The sequence below is a fragment of the Sciurus vulgaris genome (genome assembly GCF_902686455.1).
Source record: "Sciurus vulgaris genome assembly, chromosome: 2".
Taxonomy (NCBI): Eukaryota; Metazoa; Chordata; class Mammalia; order Rodentia; family Sciuridae; genus Sciurus; species Sciurus vulgaris.
In genome coordinates this window covers 136,096,914-136,110,727 of record NC_136462.1, presented here as the reverse complement: position 1 = coordinate 136,110,727, position 13,814 = coordinate 136,096,914, and the positions used below count along the sequence as shown (strand labels likewise).

Genomic DNA, 13,814 nt, shown 5'->3' with positions numbered 1-13,814 from the left:
TTTGATTCATTCTGTTATTTTTTCCCTTCCCCCCACCCCTCCCACCCCTCTTTACCCTCTATACAGTAGTTCCTTCCTCCATACTTGCCCCCCTCCCTAACCCTAACTCTAACCCTTCCCTCCCCCCCATTATGTGTCAACCTCCACTTATTAGCGATATCATTCGTCCTTTGGCTTTTTGAGATTGGCTTATCTCACTTAGCATGATATTCTCCAATTTCATCCATTTGCCTGCAAATGTCATAATTTTATCATTCTTTATGGCTGAGTAATATTCCATAGTATATATATACCACAGTTTCTTTATCCACTCATCAATTGAAGGGCATCTAGGTTGGTTCCACAGTCTGGCTATTGTGAATTGAGCAGCTATGAACATTGATGTGGCTGTATTTCTGTAGTATGCAGATTTTAAGTCCTTTGGGTATAGGCCAAGGAGTGGGATAGCTGGGTCAAATGGTGGTTCCATTCCAAGTTTTCTAAGGAATCTCCACACTGCTTTCCATAGTGGCTGCACTAATTTGCAGCCCCACCAGCAGTGTATGAGTGTACCTTTCTCCCCACATCCTCGCCAACACCTGTTGTTGCTCGTATTCTTGATAATCGCCATTCTAATTGGGGTGAGATGGAATCTTAGGGTGGTTTTGATTTGCATTTCTCTTATTACTAGAGATGTTGAACATTTTTCCATATGTTTGTTGATTGCTTGTAGATCTTCTTCTGTGAAGTGTCTATTCATTTCCTTAGCCCATTTGTTGACTGGACTGTTTGAATTCTTGGAGTAGAGTTTTTTGAGTTCTTTATAGATTCTGGAGATTAGTGCTCTATCTGAAGTATGATTGGCAAAGATATTCTCCCACTCTGTAGGCTCTTTCTTCGCATTGCTGATAGTTTCCTTTGCTGAGAGAAAGCTTTTTAGTTTGAATCTATCCCAGTGGTTGATTCTTGCTTTTATTTCTTGTGCTATGGGAGTCCTGTTAAGGAAGTCTGGTCCTAGACCAACAAGGTGAAGATTTGGACCTACTTTTTCTTCTATAATCTGCAGGGTCTCTGGTCTGATTCCGAGGTCCTTAATCCATTTTGAGTTTAGTTTTGTGCATGGTGAGAGATATGGGTTTAGTTTCATTCTGTTGCATATGGATTTCCAATTCTCCCAGCACCATTTGTTGAAGAGGCTATCTTTTCTCCATTGCATATTTTTGGCCCCTTTGTCTAGTATGAGAAAATTGTATTTATTTGGGTTTGTGTCCGTGTCCTCTATTCTGTACCATTGATCTACCTTTCTATTTTGGTACCAATACCATGCCGTTTTTGTTACTATTGCTTTGTAGTAGAGTTGAAGATCTGGTATTGCAATACCCCCTGTTTCACTCTTCCTGCTAAGGATTGCTTTAGCTATTCTGGGTTTCTTATTCTTCCAGATGAATTTCATAATTGCCTGCTCTATTTCTGTAAGGTACGTCATTGGGATTTTAATTGGAATTGCATTGAATTTGTATAGCACTTTAGGTAGTATGGCCATTTTGACAATATTAATTCTTCCTATCCAAGAACATGGAAGATCTTTCCATCTTCTAAGGTGTTCTTTAATTTCTTTCTTTAGTGTTGTATAGTTCTCATTGTAGAGGTCTTTCACCTCTTTTGTGAGATTGATTCCCAAGTATTTTATTTTTTTCGAGGCTATTGTGAATGGGGTAGTTTTCCTAATTTCTCTTTCTGAAGATTCATCACTTTTGTATAAAAATGCGTTGGATTTATGGGCATTGATCTTGTAACCTGCTACTTTACTGAAATCACTTATGAGTTCTAAGAGTTTTCTGGTGGAATTTCCAGGTTCCTCTAAATATATAATCATGTCATCAGCGAACAGGGATAGTTTGAGTTCTTCTTTTCCAATTCGTATCCCTTTAATTTCTTTGGTTTGTCTAATTGCTCTGGCCAGAGTCTCAAGAACGATGTTGAATAGAAGTGGTGAAAGAGGGCATCCCTGCCTTGTTCCAGTTTTTAGGGAGAATGCTTTCAGTTTTTCACCATTTAGAATGATATTAGCCATGGGCTTAGCATAAATGGCCTTTACAATATTAAGGAATGTTCCCACTATCCCTATTTTTTCTAGTGTTTTGAGCATGAAGGGGTGCTGTATTCTATCAAATGCTTTTTCTGCATCTATTGAAATAATCATGTGATTCTTGACTTTAAGTCTATTAATATGGTGAATTACGTTTATTGATTTCCTGATGTTGAACCAACCTTGCATCCCTGGGATGAAACCCACTTGATCATGGTGCACTATCTTTTTAATATGTTTTTGTATGCGATTTGCTAAAATGTTGTTGAGAATTTTTGCGTCGATGTTCATTAAGGATATTGGTCTGAAATTTTCTTTCCTTGATGAGTCTCTGTCTGGTTTAGGTATCAGTGTGATATTGGCTTCATAGAATGAGTTTGGGAGGGTTCCCTCCTCTTCTATTTTATGGAATACTTTGAGAAGTATTGGAATGAGCTCTTCCTTAAAGGTTTTGTAGAACTCGGCTGAGAACCCATCTGGTCCCGGACTTTTCTTTGTCGGTAGGCTTTTGATGACTTCTTCTATTTCAGTACTTGAAATTGGTCTATTTAAATTGTTTATGTCCTCCTCATTCAGTTTAGGCAATTCATATGTCTCTAGAAACCTGTTGATGTCTTCGAAATTTTCTATTTTGTTGGAGTATAGATTTTCAAAATAGCTTCTAATTATGTTTTGTATTTCCATCCTGTCTGTTGTGATATTTCCTTGTTCATTCCGAATTTTAGTGATTTGGGTTTTCTCTCGTCTTCTCTTTGTTAGTGTGGCTAAAGGTTTATCAATTTTGTTTATTTTTTCGAAGAACCAACTATTTATTTTGTCAATTTTTTGTATTGTTTCTTTTGTTTCAATTTCATTGATTTCAGCTCTGAGTTTAACTATTTCCTGTCTTCTACTACTTTTGGTGCTGTTCTGTTCTTCTTTTTCTAAGGCTTTGAGCTGTAGTGTTAGGTTGTTTATTTGTTGAGTTTTACTTCTTTTATTAAATGCGCTCCATGAAATAAATTTCCCTCTAAGTACTGCTTTCATAGTGTCCCAGAGATTTTGATATGATGTTTCTTTGTTCTCATTTACCTCTAAGAATTTTTTAATTTCCTTCCTAATATCTTCTGTTATCCATTCATCATATAATAGCATATTGTTTCATCTCCAGATGTTGGAATAGTTTCTGTGTTTTACTCTTTCATTTATTTCTAACTTCAATCCATTATGATCTGATAGAATACATGCTAGTGTCTCTATCTTCTTGTATTTGCTAACATTAGCTTTGTGGCATAATATATGGTCTATTTTAGAGAAGGATCCATGTGCTGCTGAGAAGAAAGTGTATTCACTCTTGGTTGGATGGAATATTCTATAAATGTCCGTTAAGTCTAAATTATTGATTGTGTTGTTGAGATCTATGGTTTCTTTGCTCAATTTTTGTCTGGAAGATCTGTCCAGTGGTGAGAGCGGCGTGTTAAAATCACCTAGTATTATTGTGTTGTGGTCTATTTGGTTTCTGAAATTGAGAAGGATTTGTTTGACATAGATAGATGAGCCACTGTTTGGGGCATAGATGTTTATGATTGTTATATCTTGCTGATTTATGCTTCCCTTAAGCAGTATGAAATGACCTTCTTTATCCCTTCTGACTAACTTTGGCTTGAAGTCCACATTATCAGAAATGAGGATGGATACTCCAGCTTTTTTGCTGAGTCCATGTGCATGGTATGTTTTTCCCCATCCTTTCACCTTTAATCTATGGGTATCTTTTTCTATGAGGTGAGTCTCTTGCAGGCAACATATTGTTGGATCTTTCTTTTTAATCCAGTCTGCCAATCTATGTCTTTTGATTGATGAATTCAGGCCATTAACATTCAGGGTTATTATAGAGAAATGATTTGGTTTCCCGGTCATTTGGTTCATTTTTAAAATTTTGTTTATTTATTTGTTTGACACAACTTGTTTCCTCCTTTATTTGACAATTCCTTTAGGATAATTCCTCCCTTTGCTGATTTGCTTCTTTGTTTTTCATCTCTTCCTCATGGAATATTTTGTTGAGAATGTTCTGTAATGCTGGCTTTCTTTTTGTAAATTCTTTTAGCTTTTGTTTATCATGGAAGGATTTTATTTCATCGTCAAATTTGAAGGTAAGTTTTGCTGGGTATAAGATTCTTGGTTGGCATCCATTTTCTTTCAGGGCTTGAAAAATGTTGTTCCAGGCCCTTCTAGCTTTTAGGGTCTGGATTGAAAAATCTGCTGATATGCGTATTGGTTTCCCCCTGAATGTAATTTGGTTCTTTTCTCTCACAGCCTTTAAAATTCTGTCTTTATTTTGTATGTTAGGTATTTTCATTATAATGTGCCTTGGTGTGGGTCTGTTGTAATTTTGTGTATTTGGAGTCCTGTAAGCCTCTTGAACTTGATTTTCCATTTCATTCTTCAGATTTGGGAAATTTTCTGATATTATTTCATTGAATAGGTTGTTCATTCCTTTGGCTTGTTTCTCTAGGCCTTCCTCAATCCCAATAATTCTTAAATTTGGCCTTTTCATGATATCCAATAGTTCTTGTAGATTCTGTTCATGATTTCTTACCATCTTCTCTGTTTGTTCAGCTTTGTTTTCAAGGTTAAATATTTTGTCTTCAATGTCTGAGGTTCTGTCTTCCAGGTGTTCTATCCTATTGGATATGCTTTCTATGGAGTTCTTAATTTGGTTTATTGTTTCCTTCATGTCAAGGATTTCTGTTTGGTTTTTTTTCAATATCTCTAACTCTTTATTGAAATGATCTTTTGCTTCCTGTATTTGCTCTTTTAACTGTCGATTGGTGCGATCAATCAATGCTTGCATTTGCTCTTTCATCTCATCATTTAATGCTTGCATTTGCTCTTTCATCTCCTCGTTTGCTTCTCTGATCATTTTAATTATGTACATTCTGAACTCCTTTTCTGTCATTTCTTCTGCCATGCTGTCATTGGGTTTTATTGATGTAACATCTAGATTTGTTTGCAGCATTTTCTTTCCTTGTTTTCTCATGTTGTTCAGATATCAGTGGACCGCTGAGATATTGCAGATTTCCTCTGTTGATTTACAATGACCCTGAAGATTTCTATATATATCCCCTCTTAGCCTTCAGTAGGCTGAAGTCTTGGAGGAGGTTGATAATGCGGTGCTCCACAAGGAAGCTGCCTCTCTAGGAGTGGTGGCCTTCAGGTGGGGTATATTCCCTGCTAGTGGGCAGAGGTGCCTCCACTTGTTGACCAATGGTCATCCAAAGGGGACCTAGGCTGTGGGCTGAGGCAAGGCCTGTTTGGGCCTGAGTCTCTGGTTTTACCGTCCTTGTGGGGAAACCTCACCAGGCAGGGAAGACTCACCCAGTGGGGAGGTCTCGCTGGTCAGTTTCCTCCTAGAGGTTCCCCTCAATTTACAGCTACTGCCTGGGCTGGGCTGCCTTCCTCTGCAAAGTTTCCAGGGGCCCGGCCCTACCTCCTGGGCCTGGGAGCCTCACCCTTTGCAGATGAATCTCCTTAGGCTGCCCCTCCTCAGAGAATTTGCCCATAGGCCTGGAACCTTCGCTCCGCCCTAAGCCTGTCTCTGTGCGGCTCTTCCACCCAGAAGCCTCCTAGATCCCGGGACCCTGTTCTGCACCTAATCGCCTGGCTGCGTGGCCCCTCCTCTGAGCAGCCACCTGTGGCCCCGAACAATCGCTCTGAGTCCCAGAGACCCGCCACAGGCCTCTTCCTCCAGACAGCCGCCCAGTATGCCGGTGCGGTCACTAGGAGTCCAAGAAACTCACTTCGTGCCTCCTCCTCCCACCAACCACCCGTAGCCCGGGGCAATCAATCACTCCGAGTCGAAGTGACCCTCCCTGTTCCTCCTCCTTCTCCAGATAACCCCCCGGGTGTTCAGGAGCAGTCCCTCTGAGTGGCTCTGAATCCACGTGACCCGCTGCATGGGTCCTCTGGGCACCGCCCGGAGCTCTGGTGCGGCCACTCAAGACCAAGCGTCCCACCACGCTTCTCCTCCAGGCAGCCCCCCTGTGTTCAGGAGCTGTCACTTTAAGACCAAACAACTCACCACTCGCCTTCTCCTCTGAGCAGCCGCCTGGAGCGCTAATGCAGTCACTGCGAGTCGAAAGGACCCGCCGCACTCCTTCTCCTCCTTCTCCTACTCCTCCGGGCAGGCCCCGGGGTTCAGAAGTGGTCAGAGTCCAAACAGCTCGCCACGCAGCCCCTTCTCTGGCAACCGCCTGTAGCTCCGGTGTAGTCACCCGAATCCAAGCAGCCGCTCCTCTTCCTCCTCGTCCTCAGGGCAGGCCCCGGTGTTCAGAAGCGTCGTTCTGATTCCAAACAGCTCGCCGCGCGGCTTCTCCTCTGGCAACCGCCTGCAGCTCTGGTGCAGTCTCTCCGAATCCAAGTGGCCACGCTCCTCTCCTCCTCCTCAGGGCAGGCCCCGGTGTCCTGAGTCCACACAGTTCTCCCCGCCACTCCTCCCCCGGGCAGCCGCCGGAGCCCCAGTGGTTGCTCCGAGTCCCAGCGCTGTGCCGAGCGGCCTCCTCTATGGCGCTCCAGCGGGGGGAGGGGCGTCTCGCCGGCAGTTCTACTTCACAAAGTTTCCTGCGTTCCGGGACCCCCGTCCCATCCGGGATGCCCCCCCAGGGGGTGAGAGTCACCCGGCTACTTTGAGTTGGTCCCAAGCGTCTCAATATCTCCTCTCTTGAATCCTGAGTTCTGGAGCAACACGTAATGCAGCCACCCTCTAGGCCGCCATCTTGAAAAAACCGTGTATGTGCTTTTCTCCGTGATGCTGCTGTAGAAATTGGCCCCAAGCAGTGTGCTTAAATGCTCTCCAGTGGTCCTCGGTCTAAGATAGCTGCTGATGTGCCAACCTGAAGTCCGGTGATAAATGCAGAGCAGAGCCACCAGGCAGAATGGAAGGTGGAGCCATGTCCGGGGGGCACTGGGGCTTGGATGAGGTTCCACTCATGACAGTGGAAGGACCCATCCCAAGTCATGGCACCAGATGTAAGGAATCCCACGAAAAGCACGCCGGACATGGGAAATCACATAAGGAAATTTATTAAGCAATCAGAGTGTCTCCCTGCAGGATAAGAGAGAAAATGAGAGGAAAATAGAAAGAAAAAGAAAGGGCGTGAGCTAGAGAGAGTGAAAAGCCAGGAGGATAGAGAAAAGTGAGTAGGACAGACAGAAGAATCAGATCTTTCCATCTTCTAAGGTGTTCTTTAATTTCTTTCTTTAGTGTTGTATAGTTCTCATTGTAGAGGTCTTTTACCTCTTTTGTGAGATTGATTCCCAAGTATTTTATTTTTTTCGATGCTATGGTGAATGGGGTAGTTTTCATAATTTCTCTTTCTGAGGATTCATCACTTATGTATAAAAATGCATTGGATTTATGAGCATTGATCTTGTAACCTGCCACTTTACTGAATTCACTTATGAGTTCTAACAGTTTTCTGGTGGAATTTCCTGGTTCCTCTAAGTATATAATCATATCATCCGCAAATAGGGATAGTTTGAGTTCTTCTTTTCCTATTCGTATTCCTTTAATTTCCTTGGTCTGTCTAATTGCTCTGGCTAGAGTCTCAAGAACAATATTGAATAGGAGTGGTGAAAGAGGGCATCCCTGTCTTGTTCCAGTTTTTAGGGGGAATGCTTTCACCCATGTGAATTTTGATGAAATCTTTTCCCAAATAGCTTTAAAGAAATGATTTATAGATAATGCAATTTTATAATATTGAGGAAATATTACTTCTTTTCTATAAAAATAACTTTAAGTTTTTAGCATTGGCATCCCCATACTCAGAGTAATAGTCTAGAAGCTTAAAATTGACTTTGTCTTTTTTGGTTCTTTTGTTTTCTGTATCCAAGAAAGGCTACCTGCTTTTCTTAAAGTCTCTGGAATTTACCCTCAAATTCTGTCATTCTTTGTTTTATAATCAATGCCTGCATGTTTTTTCAACCTAGGCTCTTCTTTTTATTACTTTCTGCACATTTACTCTGAGGATCTTCAGGAGATGTTATATTCTCACTCTAGCAAGTCTAGTCTTTTCTATCTCATATTATCATCCACACCTCCACCAAGACCTCTATATCGAATTTATTTTCTGCTTTCCTCCCACTGGTGTGTGGGTACTTACTGGACCCCAAAGAGCCCATGGTACATGCCATATTCATTTTTTTTCATTTTCTTGCCTCTTCTCATGCTTTCAACCCCACCCTCATTCCCCATCAGAAGTGAGTGCTATTTTCTTTTTTCCTATTTTCCTCTTTCATTTTGTCCTTTTCAAAAAGTTCCCATCACCAATTAATTTTGGAAAAACTTCTCCAACTTGTCATCTAACTTTCTTTCCCTGAGCTCCTGTCACACATTATCTATTATATGTGATGCAATTCTCAAAGGCAAAGACCTTGTGTCATTCACTTTACTCCTATCATCATTTTTTAAAGTTCAATCAGAGCCAGGTGTGGTGGCGCATTTCTGTAATCCCAGTTATTTGGGAGGCTAAGGCAGGAGGATTTCAGCCTCAGCAACTTAGCAAGGCCTTGTCTCAAAATGAAAAATTTTAAAAGGGCAGGAGGATGTAGCTCAGTGGTAAAGTGCCCCTGGGTTTAATCTCTATGCCAAAAAAAGTTAGATCAGAAGAACTTCTCTTTTTTTTTTGTTCCTTTTTTCTTTTTATTCGCTTTTGAAACATTTTTTTCTTCCTTCAACTCCCTCATCCTCGCACACCCCACATCAGAAGCAATTTTGTTTTATGAAATAGATAAGAATGCAGACATTGGTAGGTAAAGTACTATACTAATGAAGCCAAGAGTAAAATTGACTACCATGTGTGTCAGTTAAGCTCACACAGAAGAAAACCCCCATTCACAGTCCCAGGCTGTGTACTGAATCCACCTACCCATCTTCAAGTGTGTACTTTGTTTAGTGTTGGAGAAATTGAGCAATAAGCTGTGACTTTCTTAGCACAGATCTGTCAGTATTAGAAAAATGTGCAGAAATTAGTATATTTTACATTCAAATTACTTTTATTTAAAAGGCTAGCTGTTAAAAACACTCCTGACTAACAGTACCGTCTACAGCAAAGACAGAAAACATTCTGTAAATGGCCAGATAGTAAATGTTTTTAGGCTTTGCAGACCAGTGTCTGTCACATGTTCCTTACTTTTGGTGGTGTTATTTATCACCCTTTAAAAGCATAAAAGCCAGTTTCAGCTGCAGGAAGATAGAAGTGGGCCATGGACTGGTTTGGCCTAGGATTGTAGTTCCCTGACCCCTGCTCTGTAGCCATAAGCAAATCTGTTTAATTGAGCCTTCAAGAGGGCAGAAAATTTTATTATCCAATAGTGAAGCTGTTGCTAAGTCTCATCCAAGTCCTAAACAGACTGGAGTGTGCCCGAGGGGTGTAGTCCAATCATAAAGCGTGAAAAACCTTCACCTAAGAGGAATAAATCAGAAACTGGGCCGTGATTGGAGAAGGACAAGAGATGCATCATAGTAGACTTGAACATGAAGTGTGTTCTTCATGGGGAACAAATGGAATTGTCCTGCCTGCTTATCCTTGAGTGAAATGTGCTGTTCTGGGACAGAGTAAATGTCCTTCCCCTACAATGGTGATTTTCCCTGAGAACTTTCTGGACTTTACTCAAAACTTAGTGACTTGGAATAGGACAAGAATGTAATTGTACTCACCCTGGAATAGATTACAACTGTAGGTATCAATGATGAGGGAATGTTGGAGTAAATGGAAGGATTTACTTTGGGTGGAATTAAAAATCTTCATCGGACATGTATACTTTGGGTCTTTGCAAATGAGCTACATTGCTGGACAATATCCTAACAATAATGTCATTTAGTATAAACTTTACCGTGTTGGAAATTTCCAAAAGATACTGTAATTCTTAGTTTAGAAATGTTCTGTTTAGTTCATATGAACAATTTGTACTTACTTGAATGCTATAACTTATGAATATCCTATTATCTACTTAGATAGAAGGTAAATCACACAAAGAGAAAAAAAAATACCCAAAACAACAACAACAACAACAAAAAACAGATACATATACCTTGAAGTGGATGTAATTGTTTTTTCCTCATCCTACCAACAAGGGTGGTTCATTAGTGACAGACTTCCAGTTCAGATTCATCACTTTGTGCCTCTCTTTTTCCATGCCAGCACTTATCTCTGCTTAAGAAATTCTGGCAGGCTAATTTAAAAATACCTCCCTAGGCTGGATTATTTGTTTATGAGCTTTAACTTCTGTACTTCAACATTCAACACTATGGAAATAGTCCCAGCTACTGATTTTATTTAGTTGTGAACTGTTACAGTATTTATTAATTTTAACCCATTTATTTAAGTTAATCAGAATGCAATTTATCTTAATTTTGATTTTGGTTGTAGAGGTTGGCGATTTGAAGGAGCTGCAGACACTAGACATTTCTACCAATCGTTTGCTAACTTTACCCGAGCGGCTTCACCTGTGCCTTTCTCTGCAGTACCTCACTGTGGACCGAAATCGTCTATGGTATGTGCCGCGCCATCTCTGCCAGCTGCCCAGCCTCAACGAGCTCTCCATGGCTGGAAATCGTCTTGCATTTTTGCCACTTGGTAAGTGCTGGCATTTCTATGGTACAGGAAAACAACCAAAAATTAAGATGAAAGTCTCTTCTTTTTTGACAGGATAGATTAGTTTCTTTCTGTTTATGTATATAGAGGGAACCTCAATAGAGGCATTGTTGCAGTTGAGAGTAACATCATTCCTAGATAACAAATGAAATTATTACAATTAGGGATTTCATGTTTAAAAAAAAAAAACTATGCTAAAAATTGCTTAGGGACAAAATACATGTGATATAAGATAATAACTCTGAGGAGGGAGTTAGTGTGCGTGTGTGTATGTGTGAAAAAGGCTATGTGACTATAAATTTGACAGAGGGTATTAGGCAATATAAAAGAACAGCTACTTATGATTATATCTGCTTAGATATTCACTTCTACCTAGAAAAGTTGGTGTTGAGTATCCTAATAATTAGCATTGCCAAATCTGATCATAAAACCTTAAAGACTTTTAAATTGGCTAAACTGCCTGCTGAGCTCAAAACGTCACCATGGCTAGTAAACAACATATTGCCGACTATACATTTCTGTAGTTGACCCATATTATATGTCATTCAACACAGACTTCAGTAAAATAGCATGTTTGTTTCACAGAAACTCAATTATTTCTTAACTTTCAAGAAACAAAATGCCAACTAAAAAAAAAATTAAAATATGAAGTCCCATAGAACCCCAGCTCTGTCACAATAAACATCATATAATTTTATTCATAAAAAGTTTTATAATGAATAATTTATCACTGAGGGCAATGAAGTGAATAATTTACTAGTCCCCTGAAGGTAATATTTTCTAATATAACTGCACATATTATTTTCAATTTAAATCACTTCATGAAAACTAAGTACTGGCAACATTAAAATCAATTCACATGATGATAAATAATTGTCAAATTTAAGGAAATTACTTTTCCACAAATTCCATGCTTTTAAAATTAACAAAGTAAAATAAAACTACTTAAAAATCAAGCTTCATTTCTAGGAAATGGGAGCTGATTTTGAGTAAGAAAAATATCAAATATAAATGCATTTTTAAAAATATATGTTTTATAAAAATGTATTTTGTTCTGTTCACAGAAGTTAGAACAGTTCATTAAGTATTCTTTTACTGCATGCAGATCTATTATTCAAAAGCCAAAAGTATTGTTAGCCTTTCAGGATTTGAGTTTAGAACCAAAGTTTATCAAACTGTGATTAAAGATAATCCTGAAATAAAAAAATAAAAATAAATGTACATGCTGCATTAACCCAGAGATCCAAGTTCTAGCCTGATTCCACCACTTCACAATGCATGACCTCTCTGAGCTTCATTTTCCTTATCTGTAAGCCAAAGATAACATTTTTCCTGGTTAATGATAGTTTATGGATAAGAATTATAAAACTCTGTATAAATGTAGATGACTCTCAAATGAGAAGATATATCTTATGGATTACCATATCTATGTTTAAAAATTTTTTTTCATAGTATTATTATTTTTAATAGTAGTATCATAAAGCACATATATAAGAAGAGTGTTTCCATGCACAATAATGGTATTATCTGTACTGCTATGGCTCGCAATAGCTCTCACTTCTTGAGCACCCACCCTTTGGCCAAGCTTTCTAATTGCCATATAGATGCTCTCTAAGTATTACAAAACCTTATGATAAAATCTATTACAAAACCCATTGACAACCTGATTTTACATCATCTTTCTAGTTGTATGGCCATCTTCAGTGTCAAATTTGGCTCTGCCATTTTGGATTCAAAAACTCCTTTGGACACTCTAGTTGGCCTCTTTCAGTGCATCTCTCCATTTTCCCGGCAGGGTCTGCCTGACACGGGTAAGTGCTTTCTCTCAACTACTCTATCTGTACACCAACCAGGTACTTTTCAATTACTTGCTTCTACCTTGTCTAGCTTCAATAAATCCTACAGCAAAGAAATTTTTTTAAAATTTATTGGTGCATTATAATTATATGTAATAATAAAATTCATTGTGATATAGTCATACATGCACATAAAATGAATTGGTAATTTAATTCACCAGTACTCCTTTCCCTCCCTTCCTCCTTCCTCCTGATCCCCTTCTTCTACTCTATTGGTTTCCTTTTCTATTTTCATAAGATCCCTTTCCCCATTTTTCTGTCTAGTTTCCACATATAAGGGAAAACATAGAACTCTTTGACTATCTGAGTCTGACTTACATCACTTAGCATGATTTTCTCCAATTTCATCCATTTTCCTGCAAGTGACGTAATTTCATTCTTCCTTATGGTTGACTAAAGCTCCATGGTATCTATATACTACATTTTCTTTATCTATTCATCTGTTGATGAACCCCTAGGCTTGGTTCTATAACCTGGCTATTGTAAATGTGCTGCTGTAAACATGGATATGCATATACCACTACAGTATGCTGACTTTAGTTCTTAGGATAAATACTAAGGAGTCATATAGCTGGGTCATATGGTGATTCCATTCTTGGTCTTTGAGGAACCTCCATACTGATTTCCATAGCGGTTGTACTAATGTACAATCACACCAGTAAACGTTCCTTATTCACTGTTCTCCAGCATTTATTATTATTTGTATTCTTAATTGCCATTCTAACTGAAGAGAGATGAAATCTCAGTGTAGTTTTGATTTCCATTTCCCTGATTGCTACAGATGCAACAGAAATCTTATAAAAGCCTAGGCCAGACATTTGTCATCTAGGTCTTTCTTGGTGTTAGCAGTTCTTCTTCTCACTTTACTTGTCTCCTTCAACTTCTACAGAGCCCTTAGTTCTTTCATTTTGAAATTGTGCTCCTAACAACTAGTTTTCTTTGTCTTCTTTTTTGGTTCTTCCACTGCATCATCTGTCTCAACTCTAAACCATTCATACAACTACTGGCTCCATCCAGCTGGCCAGAGTGTGAGTTACAGCCCTGGTCTCATGTCTCATAGCCAAATGAACTCTTATCAAAATACATCTAGTTCTAGAGCTTTCATTCTGCCTGGAATTCTACACATAATTGGACTTTCTAAGTCAAATGGCTTTTATGTCCCACAGCTAGTTTCTGTGTCTTCTGCCTTGCCCATTCTCTCTGCCTCATCATAGCTTCTCATTCCCTTGGTCATTTGCTGCCCCCGTTCTTACCTTTATT

At 39.3% G+C, this 13,814-nt stretch overlaps 1 protein-coding gene across 13 annotated transcripts in view; it reads left to right on the top strand.

Moving 5' to 3' along the window:
* Positions 1–13,814, top strand: part of LRRC28 (leucine rich repeat containing 28) — a 134,686-nt gene that overhangs the window by 79,120 nt on the left and 41,752 nt on the right. For 9 of the 13 annotated variants that reach the window (XM_079126520.1, XM_079126516.1, XM_079126508.1 and 6 more), the window contains 2 exons: positions 10,569–10,680; positions 12,385–12,509. The exons of 1 other annotated variant lie outside the window; for it this stretch is intronic. In XM_079126520.1, coding sequence (XP_078982646.1) covers positions 10,569–10,680; positions 12,385–12,509 — 237 coding nt within the window. Of the gene's footprint in view, positions 1–10,473; positions 10,681–12,384; positions 12,510–13,814 lie in introns of all 13 variants that reach the window. 3 more of the 13 variants (XM_079126519.1, XM_079126515.1, XM_079126511.1) reach the window with 2 other exon arrangements.